Here is a 23,408-nt window from a genome sequence, read left to right on the forward strand (position 1 = left end):
ACAGAAGCCCTTGTACCTCCTCCAACTGCAAGCTGTGTTTTCTAAGTTTTCTTCAATAAGCAAGTGTTACTTGTATAAACAGAAGCCCCCTCAATAAATGTTATTTTTAAAGTTTTCTGCAATGGGCATGTACTGTTTTTATAATTAGAAAAAAACATGTTATTTTTAAAAAATTAATTGGGATGTTAGACATCTAGGTTTATAATTTCCCTTTCCCCACCCCGGTTTTATATGATCCATACTTGGGAACCCTTTTATGACCTACACACTTCTTTCCCAAAGTACAGTACTTTGAGTTATCATATAAGCTTGCACACGGCTCACAGAACCACAAAGCACTGAGAGGAATCTCCCCAGGTGGAACTAAGATTATATGGAACTTGTCTGGAATATCAGGTAATAAGACAATAAAAACAATAATAACAGTAAAATACTGAGTGCTTACTGTGTACCAGGAACAGAGTTTTAAAAGTAAATATACCTAGGCTTAGAGGCCTTAAGCTAAGACCACCTTAGGGACATGCACAGTGATAAATGTAGGGTACTTCTTCTTCTTTTAGTGGAAACTAAACTGATGCCTAAGCATTGAGCTTATCCTGGGAATGGAAGAACTGAGGAAGCTCAGAAAAAAAAAAATTAGATTTAGCTACGGGCTTCTCTCATAAACGGAATACTTAAAAAAAAATTATGCCAGGTTTAGGTACAAGTGCTTTATGTGCCCTAGAAACATTATTTTAATAATCATTGAATTGAAGTTTGGAAACCAGGAAATTACAGGGTACCTGTAAAGGGCTGGGTTGGATAAGGACCCCTGGCATTGGTGAGTGGCAGGGCACTCTGGCTTACAGTTCAGCCAACCTGGCACAGCTGCCCCTCTGGCCAGCTTTCATCACCTACTCCTACACTGCCTAAGATCATACAGCCAATAAGGGGCAGGTTCAAGTCCAGCTCAGCTGGACTGCATAATGCAAGAATCATTTTGGAATGATTTTGGCTCCCCTACTTCATCTCTTAGTATAGAGGGATGATATTTTCTGAACCAAAAATCAGAATACATGACTGAAGGAGGAATTTTTTAGAGAAACTTCTAGATGTGTGATTTAGTCTTGAGGTTTACTAAGGGTGACAAAATGTTAACATGGCCAGGATACTTTAATAACATATAAGTATGATGCAACAGAATATTGGAAATTGAAACATTTGGTTGTAGGATTTAAATCTAACCTGTCTGCCGGGTGTGGTGGCTCACACCTGTAATCCCAGCAGTTTGGGAGGCTCAGGCGAGTGGATCACCTGAGATCAGGAGTTTAAGACCACCCTGGCCAACATGGTGAAACCCCTTCTCTACTAAAAATACAAAAAATTAGCCTGGCATGGCAGTGGGCGCCTGTAATCCCAACTCAGGAGGCTGAGGCTGGAGAATTGCTTGAACCCAGCAGGCGGAGGTTACAGTGAGCCGAAATCACACCATTGCACGCCAGCCTGGATGACAAGAGCGAAAGTCCGTCCCAAAACAATAAAAAATAGGCCGAGTGCGGTGGTTCACGCCTGTAATCCCAGCACTTTGAGAGGCCGAGGCGGCCGGATCACAAGGTCAGGAGTTTGAGACCAGCCTGGCCAACACGATGAAACCCCATCTCTACTAAAGATACAAAAATTAGCTGGGCGTGGTGGTGTGAGCCTGTAATCTCAGCTACTCAAGAGGCCGAGGCAGGAGAATTGCTTGAACCTGGGAGGCGGAGGTTGCAGTCAGCTGAGATAGCACCATTGCACTCCAGCCTGGGTGACAGGGTGAGACTCTGTCTCAAAAAAAATAAAATAAAAAAATAGGAGGGTGGAGCCAAGACGGCCGAATAGGAACAGCTCCGGTCTCCAGCTCCCAGCCCCAGCGACACAGAAGACGGGTGATTTCTGCATTTCTGCTTGAGGTACCGGTTTCATCTCACTAGGGAGTGCCTAACAGTGGGTTCAGGACAGTCGGTGAAGCGCACTGTGCGCGAGCCGAAGCAGGGCGAGGCATTGCCTCACTCGGGAAGAGCAAGGGGTCAGGGAGTTCCCTTTCCTAGTCAAAGAAAGGGGTAACAGACGGCACCTGGAATATCGGGTCAGTCCCGTCCTAATACTGCGCTTTTCGAACGGGCCTGGAAAACGGCACACTAGGAGATTGTGTCCCGCACCTGGCTCGGAGGGTCCTATGCCCACAGAGTCTTGCTGATTGCTAGCACAGCAGTCTGAGATCACGCTGCAAGGCGGCAACGAGGCTGGGGGAGGGGCGCCCGCCATTGCCCAGGCTTGCTTAGGTAAACAAAGCAGCCAGGAAGCTCGAACTGGGTGGAGCCCACCACAGCTCAAGGAGGCCCGCCTGCCTCTGTAGGCTCCACCTCTGGGGGCAGGGCACAGACAACCAAAAACTCGGCGAGAACCTCCACAGCCTTAAATGTCCCTGTCTGACTGACAGCTTTGAAGAGAGTAGTGGTTCTCCCAGCACGCAGCTGGAGATCTGAGAACGGACAGACTGCCTCCTAAAGTGGGTCCCTCACCCCTGAGCCGCCTAACTGGGAGGCACCCCCCCAGTGGGACAGACTGACACCTCATTCAACCGGGTACTCCTCTGAGACAAAACTTTCAGAGGAACTATCAGACAGCTGAATTTGTGGTCTCACGAAAATCCGCTGTTCTGCAGCCACCGGTGCTGACACCCAGCCAAACAGGGTCTGGAGTGGACCTCTAGTAAACTCCAACAGACCTGCAGCTGAGGGTCTTGTCTGGTAGAAGGAAAATTAACAAACAGAAAGGACATCCACACCAAAAACCCATCTGTACATCATCATCATCGAAGACAAAAAGTAGACAAAACCACAAAGATGGGGAAAAAACAGACCAAAAAAACTGGAAACTCTAAAAAACAGAGCACCTCTCCTCCTCCAAAGGAACGCAGTTCCTCACCAGCAACGGAACAAAGCTGGATGGAGGATGACTTTGATGAGTTGAGAGAAGAAGGCTTCGGACGATCAAACTACTCTGAGCTACGAGAGGAAATTCAGAACAATAGCAAAGAAGTTAAAAACTTTGAAAAAAAATTAGAAGAATGGATAACTAGAATAACCAATGGAGAGAAGGGCTTAAAGGAGATGATGGAGCTGAAAGCCAAGTTTCGAGAACTACGCGAAGAATGCAGAAGCCTCAGTAGCAGATGCGATCAACTGGAAGAAAGGGTATCGCTGATAGAAGATGAAATGAATGAAATGAAGAGAGAAGGGAAGTTTAGAGAAAAAAGAATAAAAAGAAATGAACAAAGCCTCCAAGAAATTTGGGACTATGTGAAAAGACCAAACCTACGTCTGATTGGTGTACCTGAAAATGATGGGGAGAATGGAACCAAGTTGGAAAACACTCTGCAAGATATTATCCAGGAGAACTTCCCCAATCTAGCAAGGCAGGCCAGCATTCAGATTCAGGAAATACAGAGAACGCCACAAAGATACTCCTCGAGAAGGGCAACTCCAAGACACATAATTGTCAGATTCACCAAAGTGGAAATGAAGGAAAAAATGTTAAGGGCAGCCAGAGAGAAAGGTCGGGTTACCCACAAAGGGAAGCCCATCAGACTAACAGCTGATCTCTCAGCAGAAACTCTACAAGCCAGAAGAGAGTGGGGGCCGATATTCAACATTCTTAAAGAAAAGAATTTTCAACCCAGAATTTTCTATCCCGCCAAACTAAGCTTCATAAGTGAAGGAGAAATAAAATACTTTACAGACAAGCAAACGCTGAGAGATTTTGTCACCACCAGGCCTGCCCTAAAAGAGCTCCTGAAGGAAGCACTAAACATGGAAAGGAACAACCGGTACCAGCCCCTGCAAAAACATGCCAAATTGTAAAGACCATCGAGGCTAGGAAGAAACTATAGCAACTAACGAGCAAAATAACCAACTAACATCATAATGACGGATCAGATTCACACATAACAATATTCACGTTAAATGTAAATGGGCTAAATGCTCCAATCAAAAGACACAGACTGGCAAACTGGATAAGGAGTCAGGACCCATCAGTGTGCTGTATTCAGGAAACTCATCTCACGTGCAGAGACACACATAGACTCAAAATAAAGGGATGGAGGAAGATCTATCAAGCAACTGGAAAACAAAAAAAGGCAGGGGTTGCAATCCTAGTCTCTGATAAAATAGACTTTAAACCAACAAAGATCAAAAGAGACAAAGAAGGCCATTACATAATGGTAAAGGGATCAATTCAACAAGAAGAGCTAACTATCCTAAATATATATGCACCCAACACAGGAGCACCCAGATTCATAAAGCAAGTCCTCAGTGACCTACAAAGGGACTTAAACTCCCACACAATAATAATGGGAGATTTTAACACCCCACTGTCAACATTAGACAGATCAACGAGACAGAAAGTTAACAAGGATATCCAGGAATTGAACTCAGCTCTACACAAAGTGGACCTAATAGACATCTACAGAACTCTCCACCCCAAATCAACAGAATATACATTTTTTTCAGCACCACACCACACCTATTCCAAAATTGACCACATAGTTGGAAGTAAAGCTCTTCTCAGCAAATGTAAAAGAACAGAGATTATAACAAACTGTCTCTCAGACCACAGTGCAATCAAACTAGAACTCAGGATTAAGAAACTCAGTCAAAACCGCTCAACTACATGGAAACTGAACAACCTGCTCCTGAATGACTATTGGGTACATAATGAAATGAAGGCAGAAATAAAGATGTTCTTTGAAACCAACGAGAACAAAGACACAACATACCAGAATCTCTGGGACACATTCAAAGCAGTGTGTAGAGGAAAATTTATAGCACTAAATGCCCACAAGAGAAAGCAGGAAAGATCCAAAATTGACACCCTAACATCACAATTAAAAGAACTAGAAAAGCAAGAGCAAACACATTCAAAAGCTAGCAGAAGGCTAGAAATAACTAAAGTCAGAGCAGAACTGAAGGAAATAGAGACACAAAAAACCCTTCAAAAAATTAATGAATCCAGGAGCTGGTTTTTTGAAAAGATCAACAAAATTGATGGACCGCTAGCAAGACTAATAAAGAAGAAAAGAGAGAAGAATCAAATAGATGCAATAAAAAACGAAAAAGGGGATATCACCACCGATCCCACAGAAATACAATCTACCATCAGAGAATACTGCAAACACCTCTATGCAAATAAACTAGAAAATCTGGAAGAAATGGATAAATTCCTCGACAAATACACCCTCCCAAGACTAAACCAGGAAGAAGTTGAATCTCTGAATAGACCAATAACAGGTTCTGAAATTGTGGCAATAATCAATAGCTTACCAACCAAAAAGAGTCCAGGACCTGATGGATTCACAGCTGAATTCTACCAGAGGTACAAGGAGGAACTGGTACCATTCCTTCTGAAACTATTCCAATCGATAGAAAAAGAGGGAATCCTCCCTAACACATTTTACGAAGCCAGCATCATCCTAATACCAAAACCTGGCAGAGACATAACCAAAAAAGAGAATTTCAGACCAATATCCTTGATGAACATTGATGCAAAAATCCTCAATAAAATACTGGCAAACCGAATCCAGCAGCACATCAAAAAGCTTATCCACCATGATCAAGTGGGCTTCATCCCTGGGATGCAAGGCTGGTTCAACATACGCAAATCAATAAATGTAATCCAGCATATAAACAGAACCAATGACAAAAACCACATGATTATCTCAATAGATGCAGAAAAGGCCTTTGACAAAATTCAACAACCCTTCATGCTAAAAACTCTCAATAAATTAGGTATTGATGGGACGTATCTCAAAATAATAAGAGCTATCTACAACAAACCCACAGCCAATATCATACTGAATGGGCAAAAACTGGAAGCATTCCCTCTGAAAACTGGCACAAGACAGGGATGCCCTCTCTCACCGCTACTATTCAACATAGTGCTGGAAGTTCTGGCCAGAGCAATCAGGCAGGAGAAGGAAATAAAGGGTATTCAATTAGGAAAAGAGGAAGTCAAATTGTCCCTGTTTGCAGATGACATGATTGTATATCTAGAAAACCCCATTGTCTCAGCCCAAAATCTCCTTAAGCTGATTAGCAACTTCAGCAAAGTCTCAGGATACAAAATTAATGTACAAAAATCACAAGCATTCTTGTACACCAATCACAGACAAACAGAGAGCCAAATCATGAGTGAACTCCCATTCACAATTGCTTCAAAGAGAATAAAATACCTAGGAATCCAACTTACAAGGGATGTGAAGGACCTCTTCAAGGAGAACTACAAACCACTGCTCAATGAAATAAAAGAGGATACAAACAAATGGAAGAACATTTCATGCTCATGGGTTGGAAGAATCAATATCGTGAAAATGGCCATACTGCCCAAGGTAATTTATAGATTCAATGCCATCCCCATCAAGCTACCAATGACGTTCTTCACAGAATTGGAAAAAACTACTTTAAAGTTCATATGGAACCAAAAAAGAGCCCGCATCGCCAAGTCAATCCTAAGCCAAAAGAACAAAGCTGGAGGCATCACGCTACCTGACTTTAAACTATACTACAAGGCTACAGTAACCAAAACAGCATGGTACTGGTACCACAACAGAGACATAGATCAATGGAACAGAACAGAGCCCTCAGAAATGATGCCGCATAGCTACAACTATCTGATCTTTGACAAACCTGACAAAAACAAGAAATGGGGAAAGGATTCCCTATTCAATAAATGGTGCTGGGAAAACTGGCTAGCCATATGTAGAAAGCTGCAACTGGATCCCTTCCTTACACCTTATACAAAAATTAATTCAAGATGGATTAAAGACTTATATGTTAGACCTAAAACCATTAAAATCCTACAAGAAAACCTAGGCAATACCATTCAGGACATAGGCGTGGGCAAGGACTTCATGTCTAAAACACCAAAAGCAATGGCAACAAAAGCCAAAATCGACAAATGGGATCTCATTAAACTAAAGAGCTTCTGCACAGCAAAAGAAACTATCATCAGAGTGAACAGGCAACCTACACAATGGGAGAAAATTTTTGCAACCTACTCATCTGACAAAGGGCTAATATCCAGAATCTACAATGAACTCAAACAAATTTACAAGAAAAAAACAAACAACCCCATCAAAAAGTGGGCAGAGGACATGAACAGACACTTCTCAAAAGAAGACATTTATGCAGCAAAAAAACACATGAAGAAATGCTCCTCATCACTGGCCATCAGAGAAATGCAAATCAAAACCACAGTGAGATACCATCTCACACCAGTTAGAATGGCCATCATTAAAAAATCAGGAAACAACAGGTGCTGGAGAGGATGTGGAGAAATAGGAACACTTTTACACTGTTGGTGGGACTGTAAACTAGTTCAACCATTGTGGAAGGCAGTGTGGCGATTCCTCAGGGATCTAGAACTAGAAATACCATTTGACCCAGCCATCCCATTACTGGGTATATACCCAAAGGACTATAAATCATGCTGCTATAAAGACACATGCACACGTATGTTTATTGCGGCACTATTCACAATAGCAAAGAGTTGGAACCAACCCAAATGTCCAACAACGATAGACTGGATTAAGAAAATGTGGCACATATACACCATGGAATACTATGCAGCCATAAAAAATGATGAGTTCGTGTCCTTTGTAGGGACATGGATGAAACTGGAAAACATCATTCTCAGTAAACTATCGCAAGGACAAAAAACCAAACACCGCATGTTCTCACTCATAGGTGGGAATTGAACAATGAGAACTCATGGACACAGGAAGGGGAACATCACGCTCCGGGGACTGTTGTGGGGTGGGGGGAGGGGGGAGGGACAGCATTAGGAGATACACCTAATGCTAAATGACGAATTAATGGGTGCAGGAAATCAACATGGCACATGGATACATATGTAACAAATCTGCACATTGTGCACATGTACCCTAAAACCCTAAAGTATAATAAAAAAAAAAAAAAAAAAAAAGAATTTGAGTCATTAAAAAAAAACAAAACAAAAAAAAACAAAACAAAAAAATAAAAAATAAAAAATAAAAAAATAAAATAAAAATAAATCTAATCCATCAACAAAAAAAACTGCCCACCATTTCTTCCTTTTAAATATCTCTGGGGGCCAGGTACAGTGGTTCATGCCTGTAATCCCAGCACTTTGGGAGGCCAAGGAGGGTGGATTACCTGAGGCCAGGAGTTTGAGACCAGCCTGGCCAACATGGTGAAATCCTGTCTCTACTAAAAACGCAAAAATTAGGCAGGTGTGGTGGTGCACACCTGTAGTCCCAGCTACTTGGGAGGCTTAGGCAGGAGAATCACTTGAACCTGGAAGGTGAAGGTTGCAGTGAGCTGAGATCATAACACTGCACTCCAGTGTGAGTGACAGAGTGAGACTCCCTCTCAATAAAAATAAAATAAATTTAAAAAAATGTCTCTGGGAATCACCATTTATTCTACTTTTCCAAAATGTCCTGTCCTTGCCCTCACTGGATTACAGCAGTCTCTTTCCTGGTTGGTCCCCTGCTTCCAGTCTTTCTACCTTTCAATTCATCCTGCATACAACTATCATATTAATTTTCCAAAGATACTCCTTTATTATGTCATCAACCTGATTCAAGAAGCTATTAATCCTGTTTACACCAAGTTCAAACCTTCGAAACTTGCCCTAACCTTACCTGCACTACCCTCTACCACGAACACCCATTCTAACCAGCTTCCTCACGGTGTGTGCTTCCACATGGCCTCTCACACCCCTTCCTTCTCCCAGTTTCAAGGCTTTGCTTATGTTATCCCTCCCTCACCCAATGCCTTACCCCTTCTCCCTATGTAACAACCCTAGCAAACCTTCAAGGGCTAATTCAAGGTCAGTTCTCTGCCTTCCAGCACCAACATATGATGTCTGCTCTGAAAATCCCAAACCATAATGATTTCTTCCTTCCCTAGACTCTTTCATCTAAATCACATGGTTCATGAAACACACCATTCTCTAAATGTGTTTCCAACTAGACTGCAAACCATTTGAGGGCAGGGACCTCTCTGTACCTCTTGCAACATCATGCTGAGCACCTATTTGATCCTCAAACAATAATTCCATCTTGGTTGACTGATTTACAGACAAGAAAACAGTCTTTTCCCCCCAGGCTACTCTCACTATCCAAAGGACTTATGAATCCCTGAGAGAACAATACAGAAAGTCAGAAAGCCATTAACAGTCTCCTAGGCAAACACATCCCCTGGTCAAGGCTTAAAGGAAACAAACATTGTCTTTAAATTAGATAGCTCTTCTCTGCCCTGCCAAGGGAGCAACCCTACCTAGCTCAGGAATAATGGAGGGAGCTCCTAGGGTGATGTAAAGCACAACTGAGTCCACCCAACACACCCACCTTCAATTCATTTTGGAGAACCAGCTCCTTCAGGTTTTCATCCTTTTCATCATTCAATGAACCGAAGTTTCTCTGCACAAAGATAGAGATGTGCTTTGATATTTTCCTGGTCTGACCTTCAGGTAGGTCCCACCCTTACACTTGGGAAAGAAGGTAAGATGCAGTAAAGGAAAGACTTTATCATTAAAATGAGAAATAAATCAGGAGCCTAAGTATTTGGGCTCATATTGGTACAAAGATGGAAAATACACAGAAATTTTCCTGGAGGGCCCCATTCTCCGTACCTGCCCACACAGGGCAAGGACCATCCAGGCACAAGACAAGAGATGATAAAGTGAAAAAATGCCCACACCATCTGAAGCTACACTGAGAAACCAGAGAAATCTCTGTTTTGTCTTTGCTCCTGTCTCTGTCTCAGGAGTCAATTGAAAACATAGAATGCAGCAGGGCCCAGACTCTACGGAGAAGAAAAGAGGCTCAGAAGGAGAATTTCAGTTAAGTATGGAAAGGTTCTGACTGTCTGCATACCAGTTCAAAGCTCAGCAGCAGGGCTTTCAGTCTTTCAATCTCTTCTCTGAGTTCTCTAACGAGCTTTACGTTTGCATCCTGAAACAGAGAGAACTCCATCACCACTGATTGTTATCAAGTCCCACTCCGCTGTGAAATGCTATTTGCAATTGGCTTAGAAGAGGTAGATTACTCCTTTGGAGGAGCCTCTACAGCGGTCAATCATTCTCAAGTTGTGGTCCCAGGACCTGCAGCATCCACTTCACTTAAGAACTTGTTAGAAATGCACACTTTGGCCCACCCCAGACCTACTAAATCAGAAACTCTGAAGGACTGGGGCCCAGCAGTGTTCTAACAAACCCTCCAGGTGATTCTGAGACACACTAAAGTTTGAGAATCATTTCCCTAGAGGTCAAGCAGGTAACACAAAAGCCAGGGCATGTATAGGCAGTAGGTGCTAACCTTCCTGTATTGTGACTAAGTCTAATACTGCCTAATTACACTGCCTTTTTAAAACAGTCTACATATGGGTTATGTCTGTGTATGTGTGTGTGTGTGTGTATATATATACATATATACATGTGTGTATATACACGTGTATATACACGTGTGTATATACACGTGTATATACACGTGTGTATATACATGTGTATATACACGTATATACATACATACATATATACACACACATATATACACACATACATATATACACACACACACACACATATATATATATATATATGTATATATGAATATATGTAGTGTATGGCCACCAGCTATGATCCCTTCTCTGGAACTTCTCACTGAAATTGTGAAAGAATGTTTGGAAAATTCTCATTTAGCTTTCAAAAACCAATGAATAGTTCCGTGTGGGCAGAGGAGAAAAACAATAGAAAGAAAAAATATTAAAGGATAAACAAAAACCAATGAATCCTACGCCCTCCTTTTAATCTAAACAGAGAAGTCACCACAATTTGCATAGAGAAAAATAAAACACAGACAACTTGCATAAAAAAACACAGGCGTAAGACTGGGCACCTTGGCCCACATCTGTAACCCCAGCACTTTGGGAGGCTGAGGTGGGAGGATCATTTGAGTCCAGGAGTTTGAGACCAGTCTGAGCAATATTGCGGGACCTTGTTTCTACAAAATTTTTTTTGAAAATTAGCCTAACATGGTGGCATGCACCTGTGGTCCCAGCTACTCAGGAGGCTGAGGTGGGAGAATCACTTAAGCCCTGGAGGTTGAAGCTGCAGTGAGCCACAGTAGTGCCACTGCACTCCAGCCTGGGCAACAGAGCAAGACCCCTTTCCCAAAACAGGCAAACAAATACAAAAACACAGGAATAAACCAACATAAATTCAAAATAAAAGCAGTAAACAAACTTTTTAAATGAACTTCCTTAGAGTGAGCCATTATTGCACCACTGCACTCCAGCCTGGGTGACAAAGTGAAACCCTGTCTCTAAATATAAAATAATAAAATAAAAAATAAATGACCTTTCTTAGAGTAGTAATGGTAAACTAAGAAATCTTAAGAAGAATGGCCTTAGGCCGGGCGTGGTGGCTCACGCTTGTAATCCCAACACTTTGGGAGGCCGAGGAGGGCGGATCACAAGGTCAGGAGATCGAGACCACGGTGAAACTCCGTCTCTACTAAAAATACAAAAAAAAAAAAAAAAAAATTAGCCGGGCGTGGTGGCGGGCGCCTGTAGTCCCAGCTACTCGGAGAGGCTGAGGCAGGAGAATGGCATGAACCCGGAAGGCGGAGCTTGCAGTGAGCCGAGATTGTGCCACCGCACTCCAGCCTGGGCGACAGAGTGAGACTACGTCTCAAAAAAAAAGAAGAATGGCCTTAGAGAAGTATCTAAAATAAGTTATTCATAAAAGGTTACTGAATGAAGGCAGTAGAGATAGGAAAGAAGGAGATGACAGTACAAGAAAGAATTCTACTCCCTCATCATTTGGAGGACAAGTCTGGAAAGTTGAGGTGAGTACAAAGAGAAAGAAATCAATGAGAGAAGAAAAAAAATAAAAGCTTTGTGTAAACTATACCAGACCAGGACTTATGAAAAGGTCTCACCTCATTTACTCGTGGCTTGTTGATAATGTTTTTGGCACTGGATGCATATCTCAGTGTGCTCATGGTCTCACTGTAGCTCGTGTGTGCAGGAGACACCGCTGAGGTAGAAGGAGAAAGTTTAAAAACATGCCAGCCCGTCCATCCCAGCCCTTAATCACTTGCCTTGCTACTACTGCCCATGCTGTATAAGACCCCTGATGAAATGAGAAACCTTGATGGTCATGGCCCTTTCTCTGAGATTGAGTACCAGTCCCAACACAGATGCAGCTCTGGCGTCCCACTCACTGGGGCCATGGCCCTTTCTCTGAGATTGAGTACCAGTCCCAACACATATGCAGCTCTGGCGTCCCACTCACTGGGGCCATGGCCCTTTCTCTGAGATTGAGTACCAGTCCCAACACAGATCCACCTCTGGCATCCCACTCACTGGCAACCATGATGGTTTTAGAGTTGCCTCCAAGGCTGTCCTTCAGCAGCCAGGTCAACACAGAGTCTCGGTATGGGATATAAGACTGCCTTCGGGAGGGTGCCCCTCCACTGCTGGTCCCAGAAGGAGAGCTAAGGATCCCACTGTCACCACCATTGCTGACTGAGCTGTTGAGGCTCTGGCAGCTGCTGAAAACTTGGGAGTTCTGGGCTTAAAAGATGAAAAAAGAAAATGGAAGAAAGAAGGAATTATGAAGCAAATATATTAAAACAAAACAATGGTTGGAGAACACAGACTTAAGTATCATATTTCCTAATCCCTTTCTGCATACAATAGGGTATTTTAGGTATCCCTAAAGACTTTAAACTCATGATATGGAATGTTTGAGCCACATAATTTTTTAGACTCCCCTTTTTTAGAAATGATGGTAGTAGGATAGCATTCTACTCTAAAACCAAGGACAAATATCAATTTTCATGCCCCAAACCAGAAGGTAACCTTATCAAAAGGAACCCTATTGTGACAAAATGAAAACATGAGTTATTTTCCAAAGTCTCCCTCCCACTCCCATTATCTATCAGCAAAATACCTAAGGTGGAGATGACAATTCCCAGAGTCACAAGGGACTTGTTGATATTGGCTCCTTCAGTAATGCGGTCCTTACAATAACTGGGATCTGCTCTTTCACTAAAACACAGTCAATGAAAAACAAAAACAAAAGCAAATAAGACACTATCTTTACAATGCTGTTGAAAAATACTATCCTTTATTCTGTATGTCATGCTGTAAAAGACGCACATAATAAATTCCTTTTAGAATTCAGTTCCAGAAGAAAATGTTACCACCTTGTAATGAACTGGACTTTTTCTGCTTCTCAGGCAATAAAAATCAAATAACTCATTATGTTTCTGTTTTTATTTTGACTGTCAGAACACTTTATGCTAAATGTAATGCTCATTTACAGTAATGATATTAGCATGGCTTTTTGGTATATTCACTTCTCTATTGTTTTAAATTCTTGTATTTATAGCTTTATGGTATTTGTGCCATTAGCTGACAACAGTTTTGAATTTTTTTAAGTAAATGGGAAACATTAAAAATTCACACTTCCAATTGGCTGGTAATAGTTTCTTTCAAACAGCACTTAGTTCTTAAGGGAATACTGTACCATATTGTTTTAAAATAAGAAAATTTGCCTTATTTCATCTTACCCTTTCTTGTGATCACATTATATCCCTCAAGACTACTTCTTTCTAAATACATATGTAACTATAATTCATGCTCCCTTCTAATACCTACAAGGCAGTATCTTCTCAACCTTTCAAGATTTTTTAAACTTTTTTTCTTTAGAGATGGGGTTGAGCGATGTTATGTTGCCCAGGCTGGCTTCAAACTCCTGGGCTCAAGTGATCCTCCCACCTCAGCCTCCTGAATAGCTGGGACTATAGATGTGCACCACCAAGTAAAACTTTTTTTTTAAAGTAAAGAACTGCATAAAAATCAATATTAAATAAAGAAAAAATAAAATCAATATTAAATCAAAGAGAAAAATTGTACTAATTCAGTTACCTTCACTGAAAGCAATGGTTTCTTAAATTTTTCCTATACATTAGAATCACCTGGGCAGCTTTAACAATATCCTGATGCTTGAACTCCCACCAACCTCACTAATAATCTGATTGATCTGAGGTATAGGTATGGGGAGTTTTAAAAGGTCCTCAGGTGGCCAGCTGCAGTGGCTCACGCTTGTAATCCCAGCACTTTGGGAGACTGAGGCAGATGAATCGCCCAAGGCCAGGAGTGCGAGGCCAGCCAGGGCAACATAATGAGATGTTGTCTCCACAAAAAAAAAAAAAAAAAAAAAAAAGCCAGATGTGGTGTCATGTGCCTGTAGTCCCAGCTACTCCAGAGGCTGAGGCAGGAGGGTCACTTGAGCCCAGTAGTCCAGGGTTACAATGAGCCATGATCATACCACAGCACTCCAGCCTGGAGCCTGGGCAACAGAATAAGACTGTCTCAAAAAAGAAAAGGTCCTCAGGTGATTTAATGTGCAACCAAGATTGAGAATCCCTGATGTAGAGGAACTTTTCAGCCCCTAGAAAATAACTTCTTAACCTAGCATTCGAACGCTTATTTCTTTTGTAATATTCTCAGGATGACTGAAATGTGAAAAAGATTGGAAAAGCTTATTCCCTGTAAAACAGAAATCCTAATTACCTGCCTGCTAGGTCCACAAGGTTGATCTTGCTAGCCATTTCAGAAGGGAGGTTGTTCTCCAGGATTGCCTAGAGGAGAAAACATTTAAAGCCTGTCATTTGGAACAATTTGTACTGTTTTCCCCTTCGACACTCTTCTAACCAAGGTGATATTTTGGATTTTTATCCAATTCACTCAACAAATCTGTATTCTAATGTGATGTAAACCAGGTGAGCTCTCAATATCTGACAGATAAAATCAATAGGGCCCTGGATCATCACTTTAAAAAAACAAAACAAAACAAAAAACACCAGCAGAACTTACAGACTAAGAACACAAACTTCCATGAAGTTTGCTGAGCACAACTTTCAGTGGCATCAGGAATTTCAGTACAATTTACCATGCAAATGCTCAACTCCCTCCCAGGGGGCTCTGACTCTTATTAGCAGAGAGCCACAGCATGTGGGTGGCCTCTGATGGTCTCTTCCTAACCTCAGTCACAGCACCTTAACTTGCCAGGGTAGAAACTGCCCTGTAAGTTCTATTTAGCGCCATCCAGCCCCCAAGAAGAAACTACTCTGCCCCCAACCCTGATTCAATGTTGGTTTTGTTATTTTGTTTTAGAAATTGTTAATTTTGTTTTTGTGTGTGTTTTTTGTTTTTTTTTTTGTTTTTTTTTTTTTTTGAGCTGGAGTTTTGCTCGTTACCTAGGCTGGAGTGCAATGGCAAGATCTCGGCTCACTGCAACCTCTGGCCTCCCAAGTTCAAGTGATTCTCCTGCTTCGGCCTCCCAAGTAGCTGAGCTTACAGGCATGCACCACCAGTCCCGGCTAATTTTGTATTTTTAGCAGAGACAGGGTTTCACATGTTGGCCAGGCTGGTCTTGAACTCCTGACCTCAGGTGATCTGCCTGCCTCGGCCTCCCAAAGTGTTGGGATTACAGGCATGAGCCACTGCACCGACCAGAAATTGTTAATGTTATACATCATCAACCGAATGTAGTTTTAAGAATATTTCAAATAATCCCCAAATCCCTCAAGTCTTTGCAGTCACTCTGTTCCCATCCCCAGCTTGAAGCAATCACTTAACTTTCTATGTCTGTAAGTCTGCCTTTTCAGAATGTTTCACATAAATAGAATCGTACGTCTGGCTCTTTTCACTGTACATAACTGAGATTCATCCATGTTAAGGCATCCATCAACAGTTCATTCATTTTTACTGCTATTATTCCATTGTGTGGATATACCACAGTTATCCATTTGTCTTTTGATGGATGTGCGGGTTGTTTCTATTTTGGGGTAATTACAAATAACAGTTATGGACATTTGTGCACATCTTTCTATGGACATTTCTCTTGGATAAACACCTAAGAGTAGAATTGCTGGGTCATATGGTAGGTATGTATTTAACTTTTTAAGAAACTGCTAGGCTGGGCATGATGATTCATGCCTGTAACCCCAGCACTTTGGGAGGTGGAGACAGGTGGATCATGAGGTCAGGAAATTGAGACCATCCTGGCCAAAATGGTGAAACCTCGTCTCTACTAAAAATACAAAAATTAGCCAAGCGTGGTGGTGGGCACCTGTAGTCCCAGCTACTCAGGAGGCTGAGGCACGAAAATGGCATGAAGCCGGAAGGCGGAGGTTGCAGTGAGCCAAGATTGCACCACTGCACTCCAGCCTGGGCGACAGAGTGAGACTCCATCACAAACAAACAAACAAAACAAAAACAAACAAAAAAAATCCTGCAAAACTCTTTTCCAAAGTTGCTATACCATTTACACTCCCACCAGTAGAGCAGTGTATGAAAACTCCTGCTCCTACACAATTTGCTGATATTTAGTATAATTTTAGCCATGTTAAAAGGTGGGTAGTGGTATCTCATTTGGTTCTAATTTGTATTTCCCTAATGAATAAGGATGTTGAGAATTTTTTCAACTATTTGTCACTAGCATACATATTTTGTTTGGTGAAATGTCAGTTCAAAATTTTTGCCGTTGTTTTGTTTTCTTACAGTGTTTAGAGAGTTCTTTATATATAATTCCTTCATCAGATGTATGTTTAGCAAATAAGTTCTACCTATCTGTTGCTTTTCCTTCTTTCCTTCTTCTTTTCTCTCTTTCTTTCTTTCGAGGGAGTCTTGCTCTGTCACCCAGGCTGAAGTGCAGTGGCATGATCTTGGCTCACTGTAACCTCTGCCTGCTGGGTTCAAGCAATTCTCCTGCCTCAGCCTCCCGAGTAGCTGGGATTACAGGTGCATGCCACCAAGCCTGGCTAATTTTTGTATTTTTAGTAGAGACAGGGTTTTCACCATCTTGGCTAGGCTGGTCTCGACCCCCGACCTCAAGTGACCCGCCCACCTTGGCCTCCCAAAGTGGTGGGATTACAGGCATGAACCACCGCACCTGGCCTGCTTTTCTTTGTATTCTCCTAATAGTGTCTTTAAAAGTGCAAAAGGGGCCAGGCACAGTGGCTTATGCCTGTAATCCCAGCACTTTGGGAGGCAGAGGAAAACTGGATTGCTTGAGGTCAGGAGTTCGAGACCAGCCTGGTCAACATGGTGAAACCCCGTCTCCACTAAAAATACAAAAATTAGCCAGGCATGGTAATGCGTGCCTGTAATCCCAGCTACTTAGGTGGCTAAGGCAGGAGAATCACTTGAACCCGGGAGGTGGAGGTTGCAATGAGTCAAGATCGTGCCACTGTGCTCCAGCCTGGGCAACAGAGCAAGACTCAGTCTCATTGAAAAAAAAAAAAAAATGCAAAAGGCCAGGCATGGTGGGTCATGCCTATAATCCCAGCATTTTGGGAGGCTGAGGCAGGGGGATCACTAGAGCCTACAGATTTAAGACCAGCCTGGGCAACATAACGAGACCTTGTCTCTACAAAAAAAATACAAAAGTTATTTTGTACACTATAAGTGTACACACACACACACACCTATAAGTCCTAGCTACTTGGGAGGCTGAGGTGGGAGGATCACTTGAGCCTGGGAGGTTGAGAGGTTGAGGCTGCAATGAGCCATGATTGTGCCACTGCACTCTAGCCTAGGTAACAGAGTGTGACCCTGTCTCAAAAAAAAATTATAAAAGTACAAAAGTTTGAAATTGTGATTAACTCCAGATTTCAATTTGTACTTTTCTTCAATTTGTGTTTTTAGTGCCATATCTATAAAACCTTTGCCTAATCAAAAATCACAAAGGTTCTCCTAAGTTATCTTCTAAAGTTTAATAGTTTCAGGTTTCCCATTTAGAGCTATGATTCAATGAGTTAACTTTCTAATAAAGTGCAAAATATAGATCAAAGTTCTTTTTTTTCATATAGACATCCAATTGTTCTCCCACCATTTGCTGAAAACATATTTTCTCCACTGAATTGTCTTTGCAACTTTATTAAAAATCAGTTGCCTATATATGTGTGAGTCTATTTTGGACTCTATTCCAGTAATCTATTTATCTTAACACTAACACCACACTATCTTGGTTACTTTAGCTTCAGGAAGCATAGGGTTTATCTCAGAGAATGCTCCATGTGCACTTGAAAATATGTGTATTCTGTGATGTTGGATGAAGTGTTCTGAAAATGTCAGTTAGGTCACATAGTTTGATAATGTTGCTCAAATCTTCTATTTCCTCACTGATTTCTGTTTGGTTATCTACCTACTACACCTACTACTGGAAATTAGGTACTGAAATATCCAACCATTGTTGAACTGTCTATTTTAATCTTTCAATTCCATCAGTGTTTTCATGTATTTTGAGGTTTGGTCGTTCAGGGTGCATACATTTATAAATGTTATATTTCTTCAATGTACTGACTGACCCTTTATCATTATGAAATATTCCTGTCTCTAGTATTTGTCTTAAAACCTGTTTTTTTTTTTGAGGCGGAATCTCACTCTTGTTGCCCAGGCTGGAGTGCGATGGTGCGATCTCAGCTCACTGCAACCTCTGCCTCCTGGATTCAAGTGATTCTCCTGCCTCAGCCTTCTGAGTAGCTGGGACTACAGGCACCCACCACCATGCCCAGATAATTTTTTTGTATTTTTAGTAGAGACCGGGTTTTACCATGTTGGCCAGGCTGGTCTCAAACTCCTGACGTCAGGCAATCCATCCACCTCGGCTTCCCAAAGTGCTGGGATTACAGGCTTGAGCCAGCCCCAGCCTTAAAACCTATTTTTTGCCTGACATTAAAATACTATTCCAGCTCTCTTATGCTTACTTTTTAAAAAATTTCAATAGGTTTTGGAGGAACAGATGGTGTCTGGTTACATGAATAAGTTCTTTAGTGGTGATTTCTGAGATATTGGTGCACCCATCACCCAAACAGTATACCCTGTACCCAATGTGTAGTCTTTTATCCCTCACCCCCCTTTCCCAAAAGTCCCCAAAGTTCATTTTTTTTTTTTTTTTTTTGAGACGGAGTCTCACTCTGTCACCCAGGCTGGAGTGCAGTGGCGCGATCTCGGCTCACTGCAAGCTCCGCCTCCCGGGTTCACGCCATTCTCCTGCCTCAGCCTCTCCGAGTAGCTGGGACTACAGGCGCCCGCCACCACGCCCGGCTAATTTTTTGTATTTTTTTAGTAGAGACGGGGTTTCACCATGGTCTTGATCTCCTGACCTCGTGATCCGCCCGCCTCGGCCTCCCAAAGTGCTGGGATTACAAGCGTGAGCCACCGTGCCCAGCCCAAAGTTCATTCTTATGCCGTTGCATCCTTATGCCTATGTGTCCTTATGCCTTTGTATAATTCTTATGCCTTTGTGTCCTCATAGCTTAGCTCCCATTTATGAGTGAGAAGATATGTTTGGTTTTCCATTCCTGAGGTACTTAACTTAGAATAATGGTCTCCAATTCCATCCAGGTTGCTGCAAATGCCATTATTTTGTGCCTTTTCATGGCTGAGTAGTATTCCACAGTATACATACACCACATTTTCTTTATCCACTCATTGACTGACGGACATTTGGGCTGGTTCTATATTTTTGCAAATGTGAATTGTGCTGCTAAAACATGCATGTGCAAGTATCTTTTTCATATAATGACTTCTTTTCCTCTGGGTAAATCTACTTGTAGTTCTTTAAGGAATCTCCACACTGTTTGCCATAATGGTGATACTAGTTTATATTTCCACCAACAGTGTAAAAGCGTTCCCTTTTCACCATATCCAGGCCAACATCTATTTTATTTTATTTTATTTTATTTTATTTTATTTTATTTTTTTTGGAGATGCCTGGAGTGCATTGGCGCAATCTCGGCTCACTGCAACCTCTGCCTCCCAGGTTCAAGTAATTCTCTGGCTTCAGCCTCGTGAGTAGCTGGGACTACAGGAGCACGACACCACACACAGCTAATTTTTGTATTTTTAGTAGATACAGCATTTCACCATGTTGGCCAGGCTGGTCTCGAACACCTGACCTCAGGTAATCCACCTGGCTCAGGCTCCCAAAGCACTGGGATTACAGGCGTGAGCCACCCACCCAGCCTCTTTTTTGATTTTTTGATTATGGCCATTCTTGCAGGAGTAAGGTGGTATTGTATTGTGGTTTTGATTTGCATTTCCCTGATAATCAGTGATGTTGAGCATTTTTTTTCTATGTTTGTTGCCATTTGTATATCTTCTTTTGAGAACTGTTTATTCATGTCCTTAGCCCACTTTTTGATGGGAGTGTTTTTTTCTTGCTGATTTGAGTTCCTTGCAGAGTCTGGATATTAGTCCTTCGTAGGATGCATAGATTGCAAAGATTTTCTCCCACTCTGTGGGCTGTTTGCTGATTATTTCTTTTGCTGTGCAGATTTTTGTTTTATTTAAGTCCCATCTATTTATCTTTGTTTTTGTTGCATTTGCTTTTGGATTCTTGCTCATGAAGTCTTTGCCTAAGCCAACGTCTAGAAGGATTTTTCCAATGTTATCTTCTAGAATTTTTATGGTTTCAGGTCTTAAGTCTTTGATCCATCTTGAGTTGATTTTTGTATAACGTGAGAGATGAGGATCCAGTGTCATTCTCCTACATGTGGCTTACCAATTATCCCAGCACCATTTGTTGAATAGGGTGTCCTTTCCCCACTTTACGTTTCTGTTTGCTTTGTCGAAGATTGGTTGACTGTAAGTATTTGGCTTTATTTCTGCATTTTCTATTCTGTTCCATTGGTCTATATGCCTGTTTTTGTCCCAGTACCATGCTGTTTTGGTAACTATTGGCCTTATAGTATAGTTTGAAGCTGGGTAACGTAATGCATCCAGATTTGGTTTTGTTGTTGTTTTTGAGACGAAGTCTCACTCTGTTGCCCAGGCTGGAGTGCAGCGGTGTAATCTCAGCTCACTTCAACCTCTGCCTCCCAGGTTCAAGCAATTCTCCTGCCTCAGCCTCCCCAGTAGCTGGGATTACAGGCACCTGCCATCACGCCCAGCTAATTTTTTCTATTTTTAGTAGAGAGAGGTGTCACCACGTTGGCCAGGCTGGTCTCAAACTCCTGACCTCAAGTGATCCGCCTGCCTCGGCCTCCCAAAGTGCTAGGATTACAGGCATGAGCCACTGCACCTGGCCCAGATTTGTTCTTTTTGCTTAGTCTCTTTGCTTTGGCTATGTGGGCTTTTTTTTGGTTCCATGTGAGTTTTAGGACTGTCTTTTCTAGTTCTGTGAAGAATGATGGCGGTATTTTTATGGGGATTGCACTGAATTTGTAGACCGCTTTAGGCAGTATGGCCATTTTCACAATACTGATTCTACCCATCCATGAGCATGATATATGTTTCCATTTGTTTGTATCATACATGATTTCTTTCAGCAGTGTTTTGTAGTTCTTTTTGTAGCGGTCTTTCACCTCCTTGGTTAAGTGTATTCCTAAGTATTTTATTTTATTTTTTGCAGCTATTGTAAAAAATGTTGAGTTCTTGATTTGATTCTGAGCTTGTTTGCTGTTGGTGTATAGCAGGGCTACTGATTTATGTACATTAATTTTGTATCTTGAAGCTTCGCTGAATTCATTTACCAGTTCCAGGAGCTCTTCGGATAAGTCTTTAGGGTTTTCTAGGTATACAATCATGTTGTCAGCGAACAGCAACAGTTTGACTTCCTCTTTACTGATCTGGATGCCCTTTATCTCTTTCTCTTGTCTCATTACTCTGGCTAGGACTTATGGTTACTATTATTATGGTATATCTTTTTCCATCTTTTACTTTCAACCTGTGTCTGTGGTTCTAAGGTGTGTTTCTTATAGACAGCATATAGTTGGGTCTTGCTTTTATGCAATCTGAAAATTTGTACCTTAGGCAATTCACACTTAATGTATTTAATAATTATTGATGTGCTCAGAACCATCCACGTCTGATTTTTCTTTTTTCTATATCTCATATCTCCTTTGTTCCTCTGTTCTTCTCCACTGCCTTTAATTGTTAGGTATTTTTATTAATATGTACCATTTTAATTTCTGTTGTTTTTTCTGCCCAGAGGAGGCAGAAGAAATGTTGATTTTTAAAATTATATTTTTGTGCTATTTTCTTAGTAGTTGCTCTACAGATTACAATACATATCTTTATTTATGATCTACTTCAAAATAATACTAAATTCCTGTAAAATATAGTAACTCTACTTAAATATATCTCCTTTCAGTTCCCTTGTGCTGTTATGTTCATATATGACAATGTACAAAAATGCATTGTTATAATTGTGGTTTTATGTAATCTTATTCTTTTATTGACATTAGGAGAAGAAATGAGAATGTAGGTTTTTTTATATTTACTCACACATTTACCATTCCCAGATATTTCACTGTCTCCTATAGATTTAAGATACTTTCTAATATCACTTTCTTTCAGCCTAGAAGATTTCATTTAGTTTTCTTGTCAGGTAAGTCTGCCGGCAATAAATTCTACTTTTTATTTTTCCAATCTGGGAATGTTCTTATTGCCAGTTTTTTATATTATCTCAGCCCCGACTTCTAGGGTTCAATGCTTCTGATGAGAAGTCAGCCATTCATCACGTAATTGTTCTACCGTATGAGTCACTTTTCTCTAGCTGTTTTTAAGATTTTCTCTTTGTCTTTCAACAGTTTAAATATGATGTGTCTAGGTGTGGATCTCTTTGTGTTTATTTTATTTGGAGTCCTTTGAGCTTCTTAGATCTATAAATGATTTTCAACAAATTTAGGAAGTTTTTAGTCATCGTTTTATTTTGGGTGTGGTGCTTCTCACTTTGTTACATTCCTTTAACCTATTTTCAGACCACAGAAAGGATTGTGTCCAGCTTTATAGTTGCTTCTTGGGGATATGACTTGACCTCCTCATTCCATCATAATGGAAGTGAATCTTCTAATATTTCATTTTAATGCTTATTTTCTTTTCAACCTTTTGTTTTAAATGTCCATACTGATCACACAGATGTGAAAGTGTTTTAAAATGTTAAAAATAAATACAAGCAGAAGATATTTTGATTAGTCTTTATAAAATGCTTCTACCCATTCTAGGTGTATAGCTTAACGGATTGTGTGTAAATCCAGTTTATAGTATTAGGTTCTATCAGAGGACCTATAAATGTGAGAGTAGGAGGAAAGGAAAAGAAACAGGGCCGGGGGCGATGGCTCACGTCTGTAATGCCAGCACTTAGGCAGGCAGAGCCAGGTGGATCATTTGAGGTCAGGACTTTGAGACCAGTCTGGCCAACATGGTGAAACCCCGTCTTTACTAAAAATACAAAAAAAATTCGCCAGGCATGGTGGCATCTCCTGTATTCCCAGCTATTTGGGAGGCTGAGGCAGGAGAATCGCTTGAGCCTGGGAGGCAGAGGTTGAG

General features: G+C 41.3%; 1 protein-coding gene across 3 annotated transcripts in view; it reads right to left on the reverse strand.

Annotated features, from left to right (window-relative positions):
* The window catches only part of STARD9 (StAR related lipid transfer domain containing 9), a 156,828-nt gene that overhangs the window by 52,095 nt on the left and 81,325 nt on the right, over positions 1 to 23,408 (reverse strand). For all 3 annotated transcript variants that reach the window (XM_063639540.1, XM_055278850.2, XM_055278849.2), the window contains exons 10-15: positions 14,643 to 14,710; positions 13,015 to 13,112; positions 12,426 to 12,635; positions 11,999 to 12,096; positions 9,935 to 10,012; positions 9,407 to 9,478 (exon numbers count right to left, since the gene is read on the reverse strand). In XM_063639540.1, coding sequence (XP_063495610.1) covers positions 9,407 to 9,478; positions 9,935 to 10,012; positions 11,999 to 12,096; positions 12,426 to 12,635; positions 13,015 to 13,112; positions 14,643 to 14,710 — 624 coding nt within the window. The remainder of the gene's footprint in view (positions 1 to 9,406; positions 9,479 to 9,934; positions 10,013 to 11,998; positions 12,097 to 12,425; positions 12,636 to 13,014; positions 13,113 to 14,642; positions 14,711 to 23,408) is intronic.

This window comes from Symphalangus syndactylus, chromosome 5 (assembly GCF_028878055.3).
Source record: "Symphalangus syndactylus isolate Jambi chromosome 5, NHGRI_mSymSyn1-v2.1_pri, whole genome shotgun sequence".
Lineage (NCBI taxonomy): Eukaryota > Metazoa > Chordata > Mammalia > Primates > Hylobatidae > Symphalangus > Symphalangus syndactylus.